At 46.1% G+C, this 18,453-nt stretch overlaps 1 protein-coding gene across 1 annotated transcript; it reads left to right on the top strand.

The window, feature by feature from the left end:
- The first annotated feature begins 1,172 nt into the window (after positions 1 to 1,172).
- On the top strand, positions 1,173 to 15,593 carry LOC142502788 (acyl-coenzyme A thioesterase 5-like). Its single transcript, XM_075614289.1, has 3 exons — positions 1,173 to 2,182; positions 4,054 to 4,256; positions 14,594 to 15,593. Exons 1-3 carry the CDS (start codon positions 1,642 to 1,644, stop codon positions 15,167 to 15,169), a joined length of 1,320 nt encoding a protein of 439 aa, XP_075470404.1. The 5' UTR covers positions 1,173 to 1,641; the 3' UTR covers positions 15,170 to 15,593.
- Positions 15,594 to 18,453: the final 2,860 nt, after the last annotated feature.

Genomic DNA, 18,453 nt, shown 5'->3' with positions numbered 1-18,453 from the left:
CTGTCCACTGCCCCCCCCCCTCCTCCTGTCCACTGCCCCCCCCCCTCCTCCTGTCCACTGCCCCCCCCCCTCCTCCTGTCCACTGCCCCCCCCCTCCTCCTGTCCACTGCCCCCCCCCTCCTCCTGTCCACTGCCCCCCCCCCTCCTCCTGTCCACTGCCCCCCCCCCTCCTCCTGTCCACTGCCCCCCCCCCTCCTCCTGTCCACTGCCCCCCCCCCTCCTCCTGTCCACTGCCCCCCCCCCTCCTCCTGTCCACTGCCCCCCCCCCTCCTCCTGTCCACTGCCCCCCCCCCTCCTCCTGTCCACTGCCCCCCCCCCTCCTCCTGTCCACTGCCCCCCCCCCTCCTCCTGTCCACTGCCCCCCCCCCTCCTCCTGTCCACTGCCCCCCCCCCCCTCCTGTCCACTGCCCCCCCCCCTCCTCCTGTCCACTGCCCCCCCCCCTCCTCCTGTCCACTGCCCCCCCCCCTCCTCCTGTCCACTGCCCCCCCCCCTCCTCCTGTCCACTGCCCCCCCCCCTCCTCCTGTCCACTGCCCCCCCCCCCTCCTCCTGTCCACTGCCCCCCCCCCTCCTCCTGTCCACTGCCCCCCCCCCTCCTCCTGTCCACTGCCCCCCCCCTCCTCCTGTCCACTGCCCCCCCCCTCCTCCTGTCCACTGCCCCCCCCCTCCTCCTGTCCACTGCCCCCCCCCTCCTCCTGTCCACTGCCCCCCCCCTCCTCCTGTCCACTGCCCCCCCCCTCCTCCTGTCCACTGCCCCCCCCCTCCTCCTGTCCACTGCCCCCCCCCTCCTCCTGTCCACTGCCCCCCCCCTTCCTGTCCTCGGTCCCCCCCTTCTGTCCTCTGTCCCCCCCTTCCTGTCCTCTGTCCCCCCCTTCCTGTCCTCTGTCGTCCCCCCCTTCCTGTCCTGTCCCCCCCCTTCCTGTCCTCTGTCCCCCCCTCCTGTCCTCTGTCCCCCCCCTCCTGTCCTCTGTCCCCCCCTCCTGTCCTCTGTCCCCCCCTCCTGTCCTCTGTCCCCCCCCTCCTGTCCTCTGTCCCCCCCCTCCTGTCCTCTGTCCCCCCCCCCTCCTGTCCTCTGTCCCCCCCCCCTCCTGTCCTCTGTCCCCCCCCCCTCCTGTCCTCTGTCCCCCCCCCCCCTCCTGTCCACTGTCCGTCCCTCCCCTCTGGGGGGGGGGGGAGAACGGAGAAAGAGGGGGAGCACAGAAATAGGGGGAGAGAAGAGAGCGGGAAATTTAACTCACGGGCAACGCCGGGTCTCTCAGCTAGTTTAATATAAAAGTAATGATACTGTTCAGACAAGTATAAGAACGGTGCAGTCATTATAGGAGGAAGAGAACATTTTACACTCTACATAATCATCCTACAGTTACCTCTTCCAGTAGAAGTGTTTTCCAAATGTGTAGCACGATCATGCTGTCCTGTATACAAGCAAAGTGCTACTGGCATCAGGGCCAACCAGACAGATTAGTTTTAGGAGAGGAGTGGTTATGACCGCTCGGTGCATTAGGTGATCTACTAGTTTAGGCTTTGTGAGGCTCCACGTGTTTGTACAGGCAGGGAGGGAGGCGATGTTCGGTGAAGTCGATCAGTACCTGACCTTTGATCTGACTGCCGGCAGACCGGATTATATTTATTGGGGAGTGAAATGCTGCGCGGAGTATCATTAAGGGCCATTGGCCTCTGGAAACCGCCCCACAGACCCACACTAAGCAGGGCAGTGACTATTACTGCCTACCCCCAGTCTGGGCTGGCTGATGAGAGACTGCAGATCAAGGTGCTGGGGCTGAGTCCCAGACAGCAAGTCTCATTAAGAGCTGTGGTAGTGGATGAGCAGGGCTGCCTCTTTAACTCTTGTGCCCATTATGAGGCTGATGGCACAGGCAATGTGGACCTGCATAGAGATCCTTCACATGGAGGGAATTACACAGGCCTGCTGCCCATGGGGCTTCTCTGGAGCCTGTCCCCCTCTGTGATGGAGAAGCCCTACAAGAGGTTAGAGAAGAAAGACATCCTCAAGTCCCCCATGATCGTGGAGTTGTTGGTTCACAGGGGACAAGTGGACCCCAAGGGTATCCCTGCGGAGGTGACTGCCAGATTGAAAGTAGAGCGGCTGTTTGCTGCTCCTGGGGTCCGAAGGATCAGACTGAAAGATGGGGCAGTAAGAGGAAGCCTTTTTCTGCCGCCAGGTAACATCAACCCTTGTATATATTAACTCTTTCGCTGTCAGAGGGTCCAGCTTCGCCCCACAGGCCCCGCTGGCAGCAAAAGGGTTCATCGAAATGAGTAGTTACCAAATAACCCCTCCATCCTATTTATATTGTCATTTTACACTGGATATTGACAACATGGCTGCATGTTTACTACATCAAGGGCTTTTAACGCTGCAGACCAAGCAATTTCCTACGTGTTTTTTTAATTTTTTAAAAAGTTTTTATTTCGTTTTTCCAACAGTTGTAGGGAGGGGGGGATACAGAAATCAAGAGGGGGGGAGGGAGGAATGCCGCAACATTCTGATGAGCCCATTTCACATAGTAAAAATCCGTAATACAGTACATGACTACTGGCCAAAATAAATAGTTTTACACTTATATATACACTTCATCATTTTAGATCAATTCTGTTCATAACCCTCTTTATCTTCTGTTTTTGGGATGGCTGACCCTCTGAGCCAACTGGAAGACAGAGAGGGCCTCACTGGAGGATGTTGGACTGACCTATGGATGGGTGTCCCTGCATGTTGAGAGTTTCATAGATTAGCCACGGCTGCCATACCTTTTGAAACTTTGAATAGGTAACTCTCGGAATCCCAACGAGTCTCTCCTTTTTGAGAGAGTACCATATACTTGTTCCTATCTGGTTAAGAACCGGCAGGCTCAGGCTCATCCACGCCTCTGCTATGGCACAGCGCCTGCTGTCATTATGTGGCTAATAAGTTTTTATTGTGGTACCTATCCATGTTTTCCTGGGGTTTGTTTAGGAGACATACCCATGGGTCGAGAGGGAAGTCTCAACCCAGAAATCTCTGCGTCAGCCTGTGAGCCCCTCTCCAGAGCTCCGTCACCCGGAGGCACAGCCACCACATATGAATAAACTGGGCACGTGGACTGCAACCCTTCGGACACATAGGGGACGTGCCCGGGTACATTTTAGCCAGACGCTCCAGGGTTAGGTACCACCGATATAAAACTTTATAAGCATTTTCTTTGATCTGTTTACATATAGAGCTTGTGGCCGCGGCTTCGAATATTTCCACCCATATCTCTGGTTCCAGAGTTTGGCCCAAATCTCTTTCCCACTGTTATAAAAGGGAATTCTTTTTCCAGAGAAAGGAGAAAGATAGAAGAATAAATACTCGATATCGGCCCTCTTTGGTTTAGAGCCTTACGGCTCTTTCTTTTTTGTAATAAATCAGTTATGTGCTACGAGAAAATACTTGTAGCATTAAAAAAAAAAACTCAATTACATTTTTTATGTATTATAATGTAACAAGCATTTTTTGTTTCTATAGCAACCATTTACAAAGTCACACTCCCTTCCGCTTCTGAAACAGGCTCTGGCACACCCCTTTTTTGAGCCCTGCCCTCTTTGGCATGGTAACGCAACGTCATGATGTCATTTGACGCTGCGATGTCGCATTGCCATGTGATGTCACGGTGAAGTCCGTGGCGCCATTTGACGCTGCGAATCGGAAGGAGGAGGGCGGCAGGTAAGGAGGCGGCTGCAATAGCTAAGGGACTTCGCATCAGGCCCGATAGGCCCAAGAGCGCGGCAAAATTATATGGGGGCAGACATTTTTGCCACCCACCCCCAAATTTTGCCGCCCCATGCTCGGTCTTAATGGGAAATCCGCCACTGTGTATTGGGTATGAATATTTTTTTAAAATTGTGGTACTCTAACTATAATTCCTCTTCCCTGTTTCGATGCTACTGAATAGCGCACAGTGGCAGGGTTCCACCATAGAGGTGGCTGCATGAATAAAATAAAGTTCTAAAGCAACTTGGAACTGAAAGGCGTTGCATGAATGCATGCTGATACTGCTCAATGTTCTGTCCTCAGGTGAGGGTCCATTCCCCGGAGTGATCGATATGTTTGGGGATGACGGTGGGTTAGTGGAATTTCGTTCCAGTCTGCTAGCCAGCCGCGGCTTTGCCTCTTTGGCCCTGCCATATTTTGCCTTTGAGGACCTGCCGCCAGGGATGACTGAATTTCACTTGGAATACTTTGAAGAAGCTGCAAAGTTTCTGGTTCGGCACCCAATGGTGAGAGGTATTTTAGAGTAGACCAAAAATACAGTGTGTGTGTGTGTGTGTGTGTGTGTGTGTGTGTGTGTGTGTGTATTATTTCCTGGTCGTCCCATGGCAGCGGTCACCAATGGGTTAAGTCCCTTCGCCAGCAGAGATAGCACAGAAAAAACTCTTCACCTGTAGGAGATCCTATAATTAGCCACACCTCTCCTTTCCAGGTAATCTTCTTTTTTTCTGTCCTAGCTGGGATTTTGGGGTTACCTTGACTGCCTTTTTCAGTCCTAACCAGGGGAGTTTTCGGTCTCTTTCTCCCACTGAGGACCCGGTACTTGCACACCTGAGGGGGGCTTGCCTGGAACAGGCAATGCTGTAGAGGCAATAGTGGTCGCAGTAGAGGATAATTCTGTCGCATGGGGACCAGGGCGCTGGTGTCTCTCCTCCCCAGGAACGGAGGCAAATCGGTGAGCCGCTCTAAAGCGCCTGCACAGGCAGCATCTGCCTGGACTTCCAAAACGCGCTCTGAGAGGCTCAGTCTCGTTAGATCGTGATGCCACGATACCATGTGACCAAACCAGGAAGTACAAGAGGCAAGCAGCATGGAGCATTCAGTGCTGCCCGTGAACTGAGCAAGTTATAGGAGAAGTTGTGAATTAATTTGAGCCAGGATTTAACAGCTGCAATGGAGTCTGCCTCCAAGACTACTATTCCTAAAAGCCCAGGGTAAGCCCAAGGGGGTTGGTTAATTAATTTGAATTTTTGTTGAGAAAGACAGGTACATATGATTGTTCTATTGAGGACCCCAGGCATCCAGTCAGAGGAGGCAGTTGCCAGACCAGTTGAGACTGCAGTTAAAAGAAAGGTGGCTATAAAGACTAAATACTGCACTGCCTGCGACAGGCAGGCGCTGATGGGCAGGAAGTTCTGCGAGGGCTACCTTAATCCAATGCAAAAATAGATTGAGATGACTGCCGCTCCAAACAGAAAGATGGGGAAACTCACCAGCCAAAAAGGATTAAAAACAATTTATTAAAATACATTAAAAAAACATGTACAAACACAGTGTTTTCTGTGTTTGTACATGTTTTTTATGTAGTTTAATAAATTGTTTTTAATCCTTTTTGGCTGGTGAGTTTCCCCATCTTTTTGTTTGGAGTGGCAGTCATCTCAATCTATTTTTGCATTACCTGCCTGATCGATTGAAGAGACTCCTTCGGGGGACCATTGGAGGATCTGTGCAGCAAGCGGCGCTTCATACACACAGCGTCAGCAGGAGATGCAGGACGGTGATTTCTTGAGAGGTGTGGCTACTCCACACCAGGTATACCGGGGACTTGGGGTTTGTAGTCTGTGAGTTGTATCTGTGTGTGGCATTCACTAGCCCACCCAAGGTATTATACTCATTTGTACCTAATCAATTCAACCATGTCTCCTCCTGCTCTTCATTATTTTTGTATACTCCATAGCTGCACCAATTAGCCTCCCAACCCAGCTTTTGCTCCAGTTATTATTATACCATATAATTTTTACCATTTTGTGGTCGTTTGTCCCCCTCAAGTCTGTGTTCGGTTTTTCTTGTTGCCTTAAAGCTGCAGTTCTGTCTTTTTTTTTTTTTTTTTATTCAATAGTTTCATGTGGGCAATCTCTGATTACCTAAAGAACTGTATAGCTGCCAGTCAATTCGTTCTCCATGTATTGATCGGCGAAATTTGGCGACATCTTTAGATATGGCATATGTTTTTCATCTGCTTCTGTCAGTCAGTGGAAGCTCATGAATATTCATGAGCACTCCTGCACTGACATGTGCAAGAGGGAGGGCAGGGCTGACAAAGGGGTGTGCCAGGGCTTGTGACAGGACATGAAGGTGCAGTGCCTTAGTAAATGCTTGTTAAAATAGAATACAAGAAAATTGGTCTTTCAAAGTTGTTTTTTAAAAAACAGAAAATGCTAAAAGTATTTTTTCTTACTACAGAACTGATTTATTAAAAAAAACACACATGCAGGATATTGACTGAACTGCAGCTTTAAAGAAGCATAGTGTGAGAAGAAAAGTGACCCAAGTGTAGCACTCAAGCTCACCCCCTGGTGGTGAATGTAGTATTTAAAATAATTCTTTATTATGTAACAATGGATAAAATAATGGGTGTGAAAAGATTGAACTGAAGGTCAATTGGATCTAGAGACTGATAACCGTTTGGCTCAGGATCCTGTAAATCAAAGTGTATCAATAGACCATTGCTAGATTACACTAAATGACAGTCCTTGTGAAGGATCTGTCAACCGATAGGACGTCCAGGGAATTCTATTGATACACTTCGATTTACAGGATCCTGAGCCAAACGGTTATCAGTCTCTGGATCCAACTGACCTTCAGTTCAATCTTTTAACACCCATTATTTTATCCATTGTTACATAATAAAGAATTATTTTAAATACTACATTCACCACCAGGGGGTGAGCTTGAGTGCTACACTTGGGTCACTTTTCTCACACTATCTACATTATTACCCAAAAGCACCGCTCACAAATACTACTGTGGCAGTAGCAGGGGCTCCTTACAATTCGCCTTAAAGAAGCAGCCAGAGAATCAGCAGAATGCAGGAGATTTACTTTACATGGATGCAGTAACGCAGGGCATAGAGACTGCGTCGTCTCGGTCCAGAGCCAAAGGACACAAGCGACCCAAATCCTGTAAAATAGAGGATTCAGAGGAAGATCAGTGCAGGATGTTTGAGAGGGAACCCGAGTCAACTGAATAGGCTGACGGAACGGATGAGTCATCATATTATGACCTCTATCTGGTTGAGCCACCAATAAAAGCGGTAAAATATATTTTACAAATTGACAATAAGAATCAGCCTTCATCAAAGATCATGTTTGGAGGAAGTCAAAGAAAGTCAAGGACATTTCAAGTCCACAAGGTGATCAAGCATATCATAAGAAAAGGATAGGACGTGCCTGATAAAGTTTCAATCAATAGGAAATTCACACGGATGCATCCTTTTGAAGCAAAGGCAACGGAAGGATGGGTTAACCCTCCAAAGGTGGGCGCAGCTGTTAGGTTCACAAGGAAGACGACATTACCTGTAGACGATGCAGCATCTTTTCGCGATCCAATGGCTAGACGCATGGAGAGTGCGTTAAAGTAATTTGTGGCAGAGAAGCCGTCTGCAGTCTGACTATAACAACCACCGCTGTTTCCAGAGCAATGAAGTTGGGGATCAGCAACATTGAAGAAGCTCTGGAGAAGGGCGACAAGTGAGCATCAAACGTTAACGCGCTTTCAGAGATAAAGCTAGCTACAGCTTTTGATGCAAAGGCATCGCTGGATTCCGTAAGACTGGCAGTCAGATCTATGGCCCTATCAGTATCAGCAAGAAGACACTTGTGGCTACATCCATGGTTTGTGGATGCTTCCTCAAAGACCAATCTATCTCTTATTCCTTTTGAAGGTAATCTACTCTTTGGGCAGAAGCTGAATACATTCATCGAGAGCCTCTGAGTCAAAAGTATTGTTCTTGCCCAAGAAAGAAGAGTAAAAAGATTTGTGGGACCATCTTGGCAAAATGAAAGAATGGCTTCAGATACTTCAGAGCACACAGGTCTGGAAGAATTCGGTCAAGATCACCGGCATGGAGGAGACAATGTTGTCTTTTGCAGGCCTCAAAGATTCATGGATCATCACATACTGTAGATATGCATTAGATAAGGAGAGCCCATCCGACAATTGTGGGAGGAAGACTCCAATACTTTCAGGAAACATGGGCTCAATCCATCAGATTCCTGGATCATCCATATTATCAGGAGTGGTTATTTTCTCAAATTCAGGGAACACCCAGAGAAAAATGGTTTCATACTTCAAAGAACATAGAAGCAGCTCGAGACCTGAGGTAAAGTGTAAGAGATCTGCTAAAGAACAATAAGTCTAAAGGACCGGTGCATTGGAATCGGAGAGGACGTGGAATATATTCAATAATGTTCCAAAACAGAAGCGGTGCCTTCATGGGAGTGTTGGACCTAAAAAGGGTCAACATTTCTCCGCATATTGAAGTTCAGGACTTAATGTATGTATATCTTTATTTATATAGCGCCAAAAGTGTAGTCGGCGCTTCACAAAGAATACAGTACATGGAATTATAATAATACAATTAACGCAGCAAAATCAGACAATAGGAGAGGAAATCCCTGCCCTGAAGAGCTTACAATCTAAGTGGTATGAAGGCAGAATTACAGAGACAGCAGGTGAGGGAATAAGTGCTGTAGGTGGCAGTGCTTGGCCACAATGGGTGGTAGGAATGGCTGAGTGTAGGACAGTAACCATGAGTGCAGGCTATTGGGATGCTTGATTTGTAGGGCAAGTTTTAAGGTTAGTCAGTATTTATCACGGAGCTTGCTGATTTCCGCAGTAGATCCTGGAGATTAGATGGTGTCCGTAGATCTAAAGGATGTCTATCTACATATTCGGGGCCGTCAACAGATGTGGGGGTGGGAGAGAGAGAGCCGTTCCGGGTCTAGTGGCTGTTGGGGGCCTGGCCGGCAGGCTCAATCCAGCTCCTGCAGACCTGCCTCCCTCTCACCTCTCTTTCACTGGTGCATGCCGTAAGCTAGCCCAACTTCTGGCGCGCACAACCGGGAAGAGGTCTGGCATGGGAGAAGCAAGCCCGCAGGAGGAGAAAAGCCTGCAGGAGCTAGGGAGAGCTGGGGGCCTCGGACCCCCAGTAATGTGTGTGTGCGCGCGCATGCGTTGTATTTTTTTTCTGTGTTATGTTTTGCGTGTGTGGCCAGTGGGGTGAGGGGGGGAATAAGTATGAGGAGGGGGGTATTGAGGGAACGAGATTGAGTGAGAGTTGGTAATTAAGTGTTAGCGGAGAAAGGGGGTTGGATGAAGTGGGGAGAGAGAGAAATACACGGGGAGAAGGCGGTAGAAGGGGGGGTTTGCAAGGCTGCAGACGTGGGGGGGCCCCAGTGGGAACTCCAGTCCTGGGCCCCAAATTTTAATGTTCCTGGGCGTAGAGTTCAGTACAGCTTGAGGCCTGATGTTCCTTCCAAAGGGCAAAAGATAGGATATAAGAGAGGGTCAGGGTGATCAGAAGCACAGATTGGCTTCAAGGACGTCGATGCATGATTCATAGGGAAGTTCTCATCGACCATACAGCTCGTATGATGGTCAAGATGGCACATGAGTGTTTCATAATCAATTTCATCAGTCAGCAAAAGGGTCCGCTTCAGATAATATGAACCCCAGAGAAGGTAAATATGTCCTTACAATGGTGGGCACAAGACCACAATCTAAATCAAGGTTGTTCACTGCAAGATTAGGACTAGGTCACGGTCGCAACCGACGCAAGTGGCACAGGATGGGGAGCCCAATTTGGGGCAAAAATATCTCATGGAAAGTGGCTTACACGATCTCGCAACACTCTAGCAAACATCTTGGAGTTAAAGGCTATAATGAGGGCAATTATACTATTACAACTATGTCTTATTTTGCTCTTACTCTCATGTTTAGATTTGTAAATGTTTTAAATCTTGTACTTCCTTTGTCTATTATGAATTAAAATGATCTATTTACACATACCATAGTGATCCCTTATATTTACACGTACCATAGTGATCCCTTATATTTACACATACCATAGTGTGCCCTTATATTTACACATACCATAGTGATCCCTTATATTTACACGTACCATAGTGTGCCCTTATATTTACACGTACCATAGTGTGCCCTTATATTTACACGTACCATAGTGTGCCCTTATATTTACACGTACCATAGTGTGCCCTTATATTTACACGTACCATAGTGTGCCCTTATATTTACACATACCATAGTGTGCCCTTATATTTACACATACCATAGTGTGCCCTTATATTTACACATACCATAGTGTGCCCTTATATTTACACGTACCATAGTGTGCCCTTATATTTACACGTACCATAGTGTGCCCTTATATTTACACGTACCATAGTGAGCCCTTATATTTACACGTACCATAGTGTGCCCTTATATTTACACGTACCATAGTGTGCCCTTATATTTACACGTACCATAGTGATCCCTTATATTTACACATACCATAGTGATCCCTTATATTTACACATACCATAGTGATCCCTTATATTTACACGTACCATAGTGTGCCCTTATATTTACACGTACCATAGTGAGCCCTTATATTTACACGTACCATAGTGAGCCCTTATATTTACACGTACCATAGTGAGCCCTTATATTTACACGTACCATAGTGAGCCCTTATATTTACACGTACCATAGTGAGCCCTTATATTTACACGTACCATAGTGAGCCCTTATATTTACACGTACCATAGTGAGCCCTTATATTTACACGTACCATAGTGATCCCTTATATTTACACGTACCATAGTGAGCCCTTATATTTACACGTACCATAGTGTGCCCTTATATTTACACGTACCATAGTGTGCCCTTATATTTACACGTACCATAGTGTGCCCTTATATTTACACGTACCATAGTGTGCCCTTATATTTACACGTACCATAGTGTGCCCTTATATTTACACGTACCATAGTGTGCCCTTATATTTACACGTACCATAGTGTGCCCTTATATTTACACGTACCATAGTGTGCCCTTATATTTACACGTACCATAGTGTGCCCTTATATTTACACGTACCATAGTGTGCCCTTATATTTACACGTACCATAGTGAGCCCTTATATTTACACGTACCATAGTGTGCCCTTATATTTACACGTACCATAGTGAGCCCTTATATTTACACGTACCATAGTGTGCCCTTATATTTACACGTACCATAGTGAGCCCTTATATTTACACGTACCATAGTGAGCCCTTATATTTACACGTACCATAGTGAGCCCTTATATTTACACGTACCATAGTGAGCCCTTATATTTACACGTACCATAGTGTGCCCTTATATTTACACGTACCATAGTGAGCCCTTATATTTACACGTACCATAGTGTGCCCTTATATTTACACGTACCATAGTGTGCCCTTATATTTACACGTACCATAGTGAGCCCTTATATTTACACGTACCATAGTGTGCCCTTATATTTACACGTACCATAGTGTGCCCTTATATTTACACGTACCATAGTGATCCCTTATATTTACACGTACCATAGTGTGCCCTTATATTTACACGTACCATAGTGTGCCCTTATATTTACACGTACCATAGTGTGCCCTTATATTTACACGTACCATAGTGTGCCCTTATATTTACACGTACCATAGTGAGCCCTTATATTTACACGTACCATAGTGTGCCCTTATATTTACACGTACCATAGTGTGCCCTTATATTTACACGTACCATAGTGAGCCCTTATATTTACACGTACCATAGTGTGCCCTTATATTTACACGTACCATAGTGTGCCCTTATATTTACACGTACCATAGTGATCCCTTATATTTACACGTACCATAGTGTGCCCTTATATTTACACGTACCATAGTGAGCCCTTATATTTACACGTACCATAGTGATCCCTTATATTTACACGTACCATAGTGTGCCCTTATATTTACACGTACCATAGTGTGCCCTTATATTTACACGTACCATAGTGTGCCCTTATATTTACACGTACCATAGTGAGCCCTTATATTTACACGTACAATAGTGTTCCCTTATATTTACACGTACCATAGTGAGCGATTATATTTACACGTACCATAGTGTGCCCTTATATTTACACGTACCATAGTGTGCCCTTATATTTACACGTACCATAGTGTGCCCTTATATTTACACGTACCATAGTGTGCCCTTATATTTACACGTACCATAGTGTGCCCTTATATTTACACGTACCATAGTGAGCCCTTATATTTACACGTACCATAGTGTGCCCTTATATTTACACGTACCATAGTGTGCCCTTATATTTACACGTACCATAGTGTGCCCTTATATTTACACGTACCATAGTGTGCCCTTATATTTACACGTACCATAGTGTGCCCTTATATTTACACGTACCATAGTGATCCCTTATATTTACACATACCATAGTGATCCCTTATATTTACACATACCATAGTGATCCCTTATATTTACACGTACCATAGTGTGCCCTTATATTTACACGTACCATAGTGAGCCCTTATATTTACACGTACCATAGTGAGCCCTTATATTTACACGTACCATAGTGAGCCCTTATATTTACACGTACCATAGTGAGCCCTTATATTTACACGTACCATAGTGAGCCCTTATATTTACACGTACCATAGTGAGCCCTTATATTTACACGTACCATAGTGAGCCCTTATATTTACACGTACCATAGTGATCCCTTATATTTACACGTACCATAGTGAGCCCTTATATTTACACGTACCATAGTGTGCCCTTATATTTACACGTACCATAGTGTGCCCTTATATTTACACGTACCATAGTGTGCCCTTATATTTACACGTACCATAGTGTGCCCTTATATTTACACGTACCATAGTGTGCCCTTATATTTACACGTACCATAGTGTGCCCTTATATTTACACGTACCATAGTGTGCCCTTATATTTACACGTACCATAGTGTGCCCTTATATTTACACGTACCATAGTGTGCCCTTATATTTACACGTACCATAGTGTGCCCTTATATTTACACGTACCATAGTGAGCCCTTATATTTACACGTACCATAGTGTGCCCTTATATTTACACGTACCATAGTGAGCCCTTATATTTACACGTACCATAGTGTGCCCTTATATTTACACGTACCATAGTGAGCCCTTATATTTACACGTACCATAGTGAGCCCTTATATTTACACGTACCATAGTGAGCCCTTATATTTACACGTACCATAGTGAGCCCTTATATTTACACGTACCATAGTGTGCCCTTATATTTACACGTACCATAGTGAGCCCTTATATTTACACGTACCATAGTGTGCCCTTATATTTACACGTACCATAGTGTGCCCTTATATTTACACGTACCATAGTGAGCCCTTATATTTACACGTACCATAGTGTGCCCTTATATTTACACGTACCATAGTGTGCCCTTATATTTACACGTACCATAGTGATCCCTTATATTTACACGTACCATAGTGTGCCCTTATATTTACACGTACCATAGTGTGCCCTTATATTTACACGTACCATAGTGTGCCCTTATATTTACACGTACCATAGTGTGCCCTTATATTTACACGTACCATAGTGAGCCCTTATATTTACACGTACCATAGTGTGCCCTTATATTTACACGTACCATAGTGTGCCCTTATATTTACACGTACCATAGTGAGCCCTTATATTTACACGTACCATAGTGTGCCCTTATATTTACACGTACCATAGTGTGCCCTTATATTTACACGTACCATAGTGATCCCTTATATTTACACGTACCATAGTGTGCCCTTATATTTACACGTACCATAGTGAGCCCTTATATTTACACGTACCATAGTGATCCCTTATATTTACACGTACCATAGTGTGCCCTTATATTTACACGTACCATAGTGTGCCCTTATATTTACACGTACCATAGTGTGCCCTTATATTTACACGTACCATAGTGAGCCCTTATATTTACACGTACAATAGTGTTCCCTTATATTTACACGTACCATAGTGAGCGATTATATTTACACGTACCATAGTGTGCCCTTATATTTACACGTACCATAGTGTGCCCTTATATTTACACGTACCATAGTGTGCCCTTATATTTACACGTACCATAGTGTGCCCTTATATTTACACGTACCATAGTGTGCCCTTATATTTACACGTACCATAGTGAGCCCTTATATTTACACGTACCATAGTGTGCCCTTATATTTACACGTACCATAGTGTGCCCTTATATTTACACGTACCATAGTGTGCCCTTATATTTACACGTACCATAGTGTGCCCTTATATTTACACGTACCATAGTGTGCCCTTATATTTACACGTACCATAGTGTGCCCTATCATCTTTGGAAGATCTCTATAACCCCTCTTTGGAATTCTCAATGTTGTAAGATTATATTTTTCTTCTTTGACACTACATGACTACCTGGTAAGGAGAGGTGTGGCTAGTTATAGGCTCTTCTACAGGTGGATAGTTTTTTTTCTGTGCTATCTCTGCTAGATGGTGGGATTTAACCCATTGGTGACCACTGCCATGGCGACTATCCAGGAAATTAAAATTACGCTCAGTAGAATATATATGGGTGTGTGTTCTAAATACTTATACATTTGTGTTATTTTGATTCCAGTCAGATCCTTTAGATTACAATGTTGATAAACTCTTACATTTCCTGGCCACCTCCTCTTTGTCTTTCATTTATACTGCAGGTTCGAGGTCCTGGAGTTGGAGTGATTGGGACTGGAAAGGGGGCAGATCTGGCTCTCTCCATGATCACCTTCCTACCACAGGTGGTTGCTGCTGTTAGCATCTCCGGGTGCTGTTCCAACACTGCTGCCAGACTCCACTATGGAGACCTCATCCTGCCTGGCTTGAGCTACGACATGAGCCGGGTCGGTATCTCTGAGGGTGCAGTGTTTGATATCTCTGTAGCTTTGGATGATCCTCTGGATCCAGCCAACAGCCAAAGTCTCATCCCAGTAGAGAAAGCAGAGGGTCACTTTCTATTTGTAGTGGGAGAAGATGATCTTAACTGGAAGAGCTCTGTCTATGCCAAGGCAGCCGTGGATCGCTTGCAGGAACAAGGGAAGGAAAACTTTACCTTGCTCAGTTACCCAGGGGCGGGACATCGTATAGACCCACCATGCTCCCCATTCTGCTTGGCAGCAATAGACAGAGTTCTGGGGGTACCTATCCTTGGAGGTGGTGAACTCCAGGCTCATTGCCACGCCCAGGAGGACTCCTGGCAGAAGATGCAAGATTTTCTTCGTTTGCACCTGACATGAGGAGAAGATAAGACTGGTCTTCATTTCACTCCACAATTAAAGCACTATCCAACAGTGAGATTGCTGAATAGCTCTATGAAGTGACTTAGTGTAGTGGCTACAGCCTTCGACGTGGATGCATAAGATTGTGCATTTACAAGTTGCCTAATTTCCCACTGACGGGTTTCTATATTGTTAATGTTTTTAGAAGGTGCTAACATATTCCGTACAGCAGTATTACGGGAGATCAAAGACAATAAACCAAAAATTAAAAGATAGTGTACAAATGAACAAAATATGACATTTATTTTCATATGTTATCATATGTTGATATGAGATAAAGAGGATCCTGTTCAGAGTCACTTACTAGTCGAAGGTAATGTGTAAATGTGAGCTTATGAAGCAGTGGATCCCAATCTTATTAAACTAGGTCACCCAAAATCAACTGTTTGTCCTTTTGGGGGCTCTCTTTCTTTAGTGGAATATAATAATGTGGTTATTGAGGCAGGGAAACCACTTTCTCTCTCTTTGTCACTACCTCTCAATCCTCCACCTTTTTTTTTTGTCCCTCTTTCCTTTGTCACTCTCCATTTCTCCCAGTGTGTATGTGTATTCTGAAACCCTCTGTTAGGCTTACTAGACCCTCAAGTTGGGAAGCACTCCCAGCAATAGATGCCAGGTTGTACCTTTTCTCCCTTTGCCTTTTCTTGTATAGCATTGACATTATACTCAGATGTGTACATATACAGGCACAATTAAACTGGTACAGTGCTGGCTGTGGCACGATCGCTCTAAAATGGTGAGACTTCAATGGGAGTTTCTTGGCAGTAAAGTCCAATCTGCCCCAATAACCCACACGAGTCTCTGCCCCTAATCATGTTTTTGGTGCAGGAGGCACCAGGAAATAATGTGACTTGCTCAAGATCACAACGATTTGGACCATATTCATCTGCTTCAGAGGCAATGTTCTAACCATTAAGGCCTGAGGTTTATTTGTGAGAGACTAGAAACAAATCCCAGAACTTCTTGTATAAGTAAAAAATATTATCATAGAGATCTAGCTTTACTAGGTTGACAATTAAATGGGTCGCTTATCAGCGGTTCATAGTTTAATCTATCTCACTCACCGCTCCACTTCAACTTTTCTACTACTCATATCCCTACACTGGCTTCCCATAGTGCTCTACTATGCATATCCCTACATTGGCTTCCCACAGCCTGTAGAAATAAATTTGAAACCTTAGTAATAACTTTCAGAGGTCTCAACAACAACGCATATCAGCCCTAATCCACCAATACATACTTAAAAGCCCATTATGTTCTGCCCATGACATCTACCTTCCTCCAACCTTATTACTTAGGGTGACCATATTCTTCCCGGGAAAACCTGGGAGATGTCGCGCATGGATGAATAGAGCTCTCTGGCTGCGCAACACATGTCACGCTTGCGCAAGTCGAGCACCGGCCGTGCATGTGTTAGTGGAGCTCTCTGCATGCGCAAACGGACCTTGATGGCCACACATGCATGACCGGAGTTTGTCGGGTGGCGAGAACAGACCGTGCAAGTGTGCCGGGTGCTTGATGGTGCTCGGCGATTCCAGCTGTGCACGCACCAGCCGGCAAGCTGTGAGAAAACCGGGACATTTACAGAGATTTTGGGATACCGGGACATGGGACAAAAAAAGCTGTGTGCTGAGCACGCGCATAGTAAGTGAAACTTCTTTGTTTTTTGTCACAGAAATTTTATTTGTGATGGTGATGTTTTTAATTAAAAATCACAAAACAATTTCACTTCCACAACACAAAAGTTTGACCACATGTTTTAGTTATTTGCACATCTATATTTATAGTAACTGAATTCTTTGCGTCTGCGTGGGTCAGTCAGTGTGTGTGTGTGTGTGTGTGTGTGTCTGCGTGTGTCAGTCAGTTTGTGTGTGTGTGTGTGTGTCTCTCTGTGGTGTGTATGTCTCTCTCTGTGACCTACCCCCACCACGACGTAGCTGCGGACACGGGGTACTCTGTCTGTCTCCTCACCCCGGTGGAGCTGTGGGCTGTATTTCCTGCTGCAGCCAACCCCCCAGCGGAGGTACGGGACATGGGAGGTGCTCGGCAGCGGGGGAGTAGGCACATCACTTGGGGGCGCTGTTCGGCGCATCACTGGGGTGTGTGTGTGTGTGTCAGTCTGTATGTGTCAGTCAGTGAGTGAGTGTGTACGTGTGTCAGTGAGTGAGTGTGTACATGCGTCAGTCAGTGAGTGTGTATGTGCGTCAGTCAGTGAGTGAGTGCGTGTGTACGTGCGTCAGTCAGTGAGTGCGTGTGTACATACGTGCATCAGTCAGTGAGTGCGTGTGTACGTGCGTCAGTCAGTGAGTGCGTGTGTACGTGCGTCAGTCAGTGAGTGCGTGTTTACGTGTGTCAGTCAGTGAGTGCGTGTGTACGTGCGTCAGTCAGTGAGTGCGTGTGTACGTGCGTCAGTCAGTGAGTGCGTGTGTACGTGCGTCAGTCAGTGAGTGTATGTGCGTCAGTCAGTGAGTGAGTGCGTGTGTACGTGCGTCAGTCAGTGAGTGCGTGTTTACGTGTGTCAGTCAGTGAGTGCGTGTGTACGTGCGTCAGTCAGTGAGTGCGTGTTTACGTGTGTCAGTCAGTGAGTGCGTGTGTACGTGCGTCAGTCAGTGAGTGCGTGTGTACGTGCGTCAGTCAGTGAGTGTATGTGCGTCAGTCAGTGAGTGCGTGTGTACGTGCGTCAGTCAGTGAGTGCGTGTGTACGTGCGTCAGTCAGTGAGTGCGTGTTTACGTTTGTCAGTCAGTGCGTGTGTACGTGCGTCAGTCAGTGAGTGCGTGTGTACGTGCGTCAGTCAGTGAGTGTATGTGCGTCAGTCAGTGAGTGAGTGCGTGTACGTGCGTCAGTCAGTGAGTGCGTGTGTACGTGCGTCAGTCAGTGAGTGCGTGTTTACGTGTGTCAGTCAGTGAGTGCGTGTGTACATGCGTCAGTCAGTGAGTGCGTGTACGTGCGTCAGTCAGTGAGTGCGTGTGTACGTGCGTCAGTCAGTGAGTGCGTGTGTACGTGCGTCAGTCAGTGAGTGCGTGTACGTGCGTCAGTCAGTGAGTACGTGTGTACGTGCGTCAGTCAGTGAGTGCGTGTGTACGTGCGTCAGTGAGTGCGTGCGTACGTGCGTCAGTCAGTGAGTGTGTGTGTACGTGCGTCAGTCAGTGAGTGAGTGTGTGTGTCAGTCAGTGAGTGTGTACGTGTGTCAGTCAGTGAGTGTGTATGTGCGTCAGTCAGTGAGTGAGTGTGCGTGCGTACG

Source organism: Ascaphus truei, chromosome 9 (assembly GCF_040206685.1).
Source record: "Ascaphus truei isolate aAscTru1 chromosome 9, aAscTru1.hap1, whole genome shotgun sequence".
Lineage (NCBI taxonomy): Eukaryota > Metazoa > Chordata > Amphibia > Anura > Ascaphidae > Ascaphus > Ascaphus truei.
This window is presented reverse-complemented; position numbering and strand designations above follow the sequence as displayed.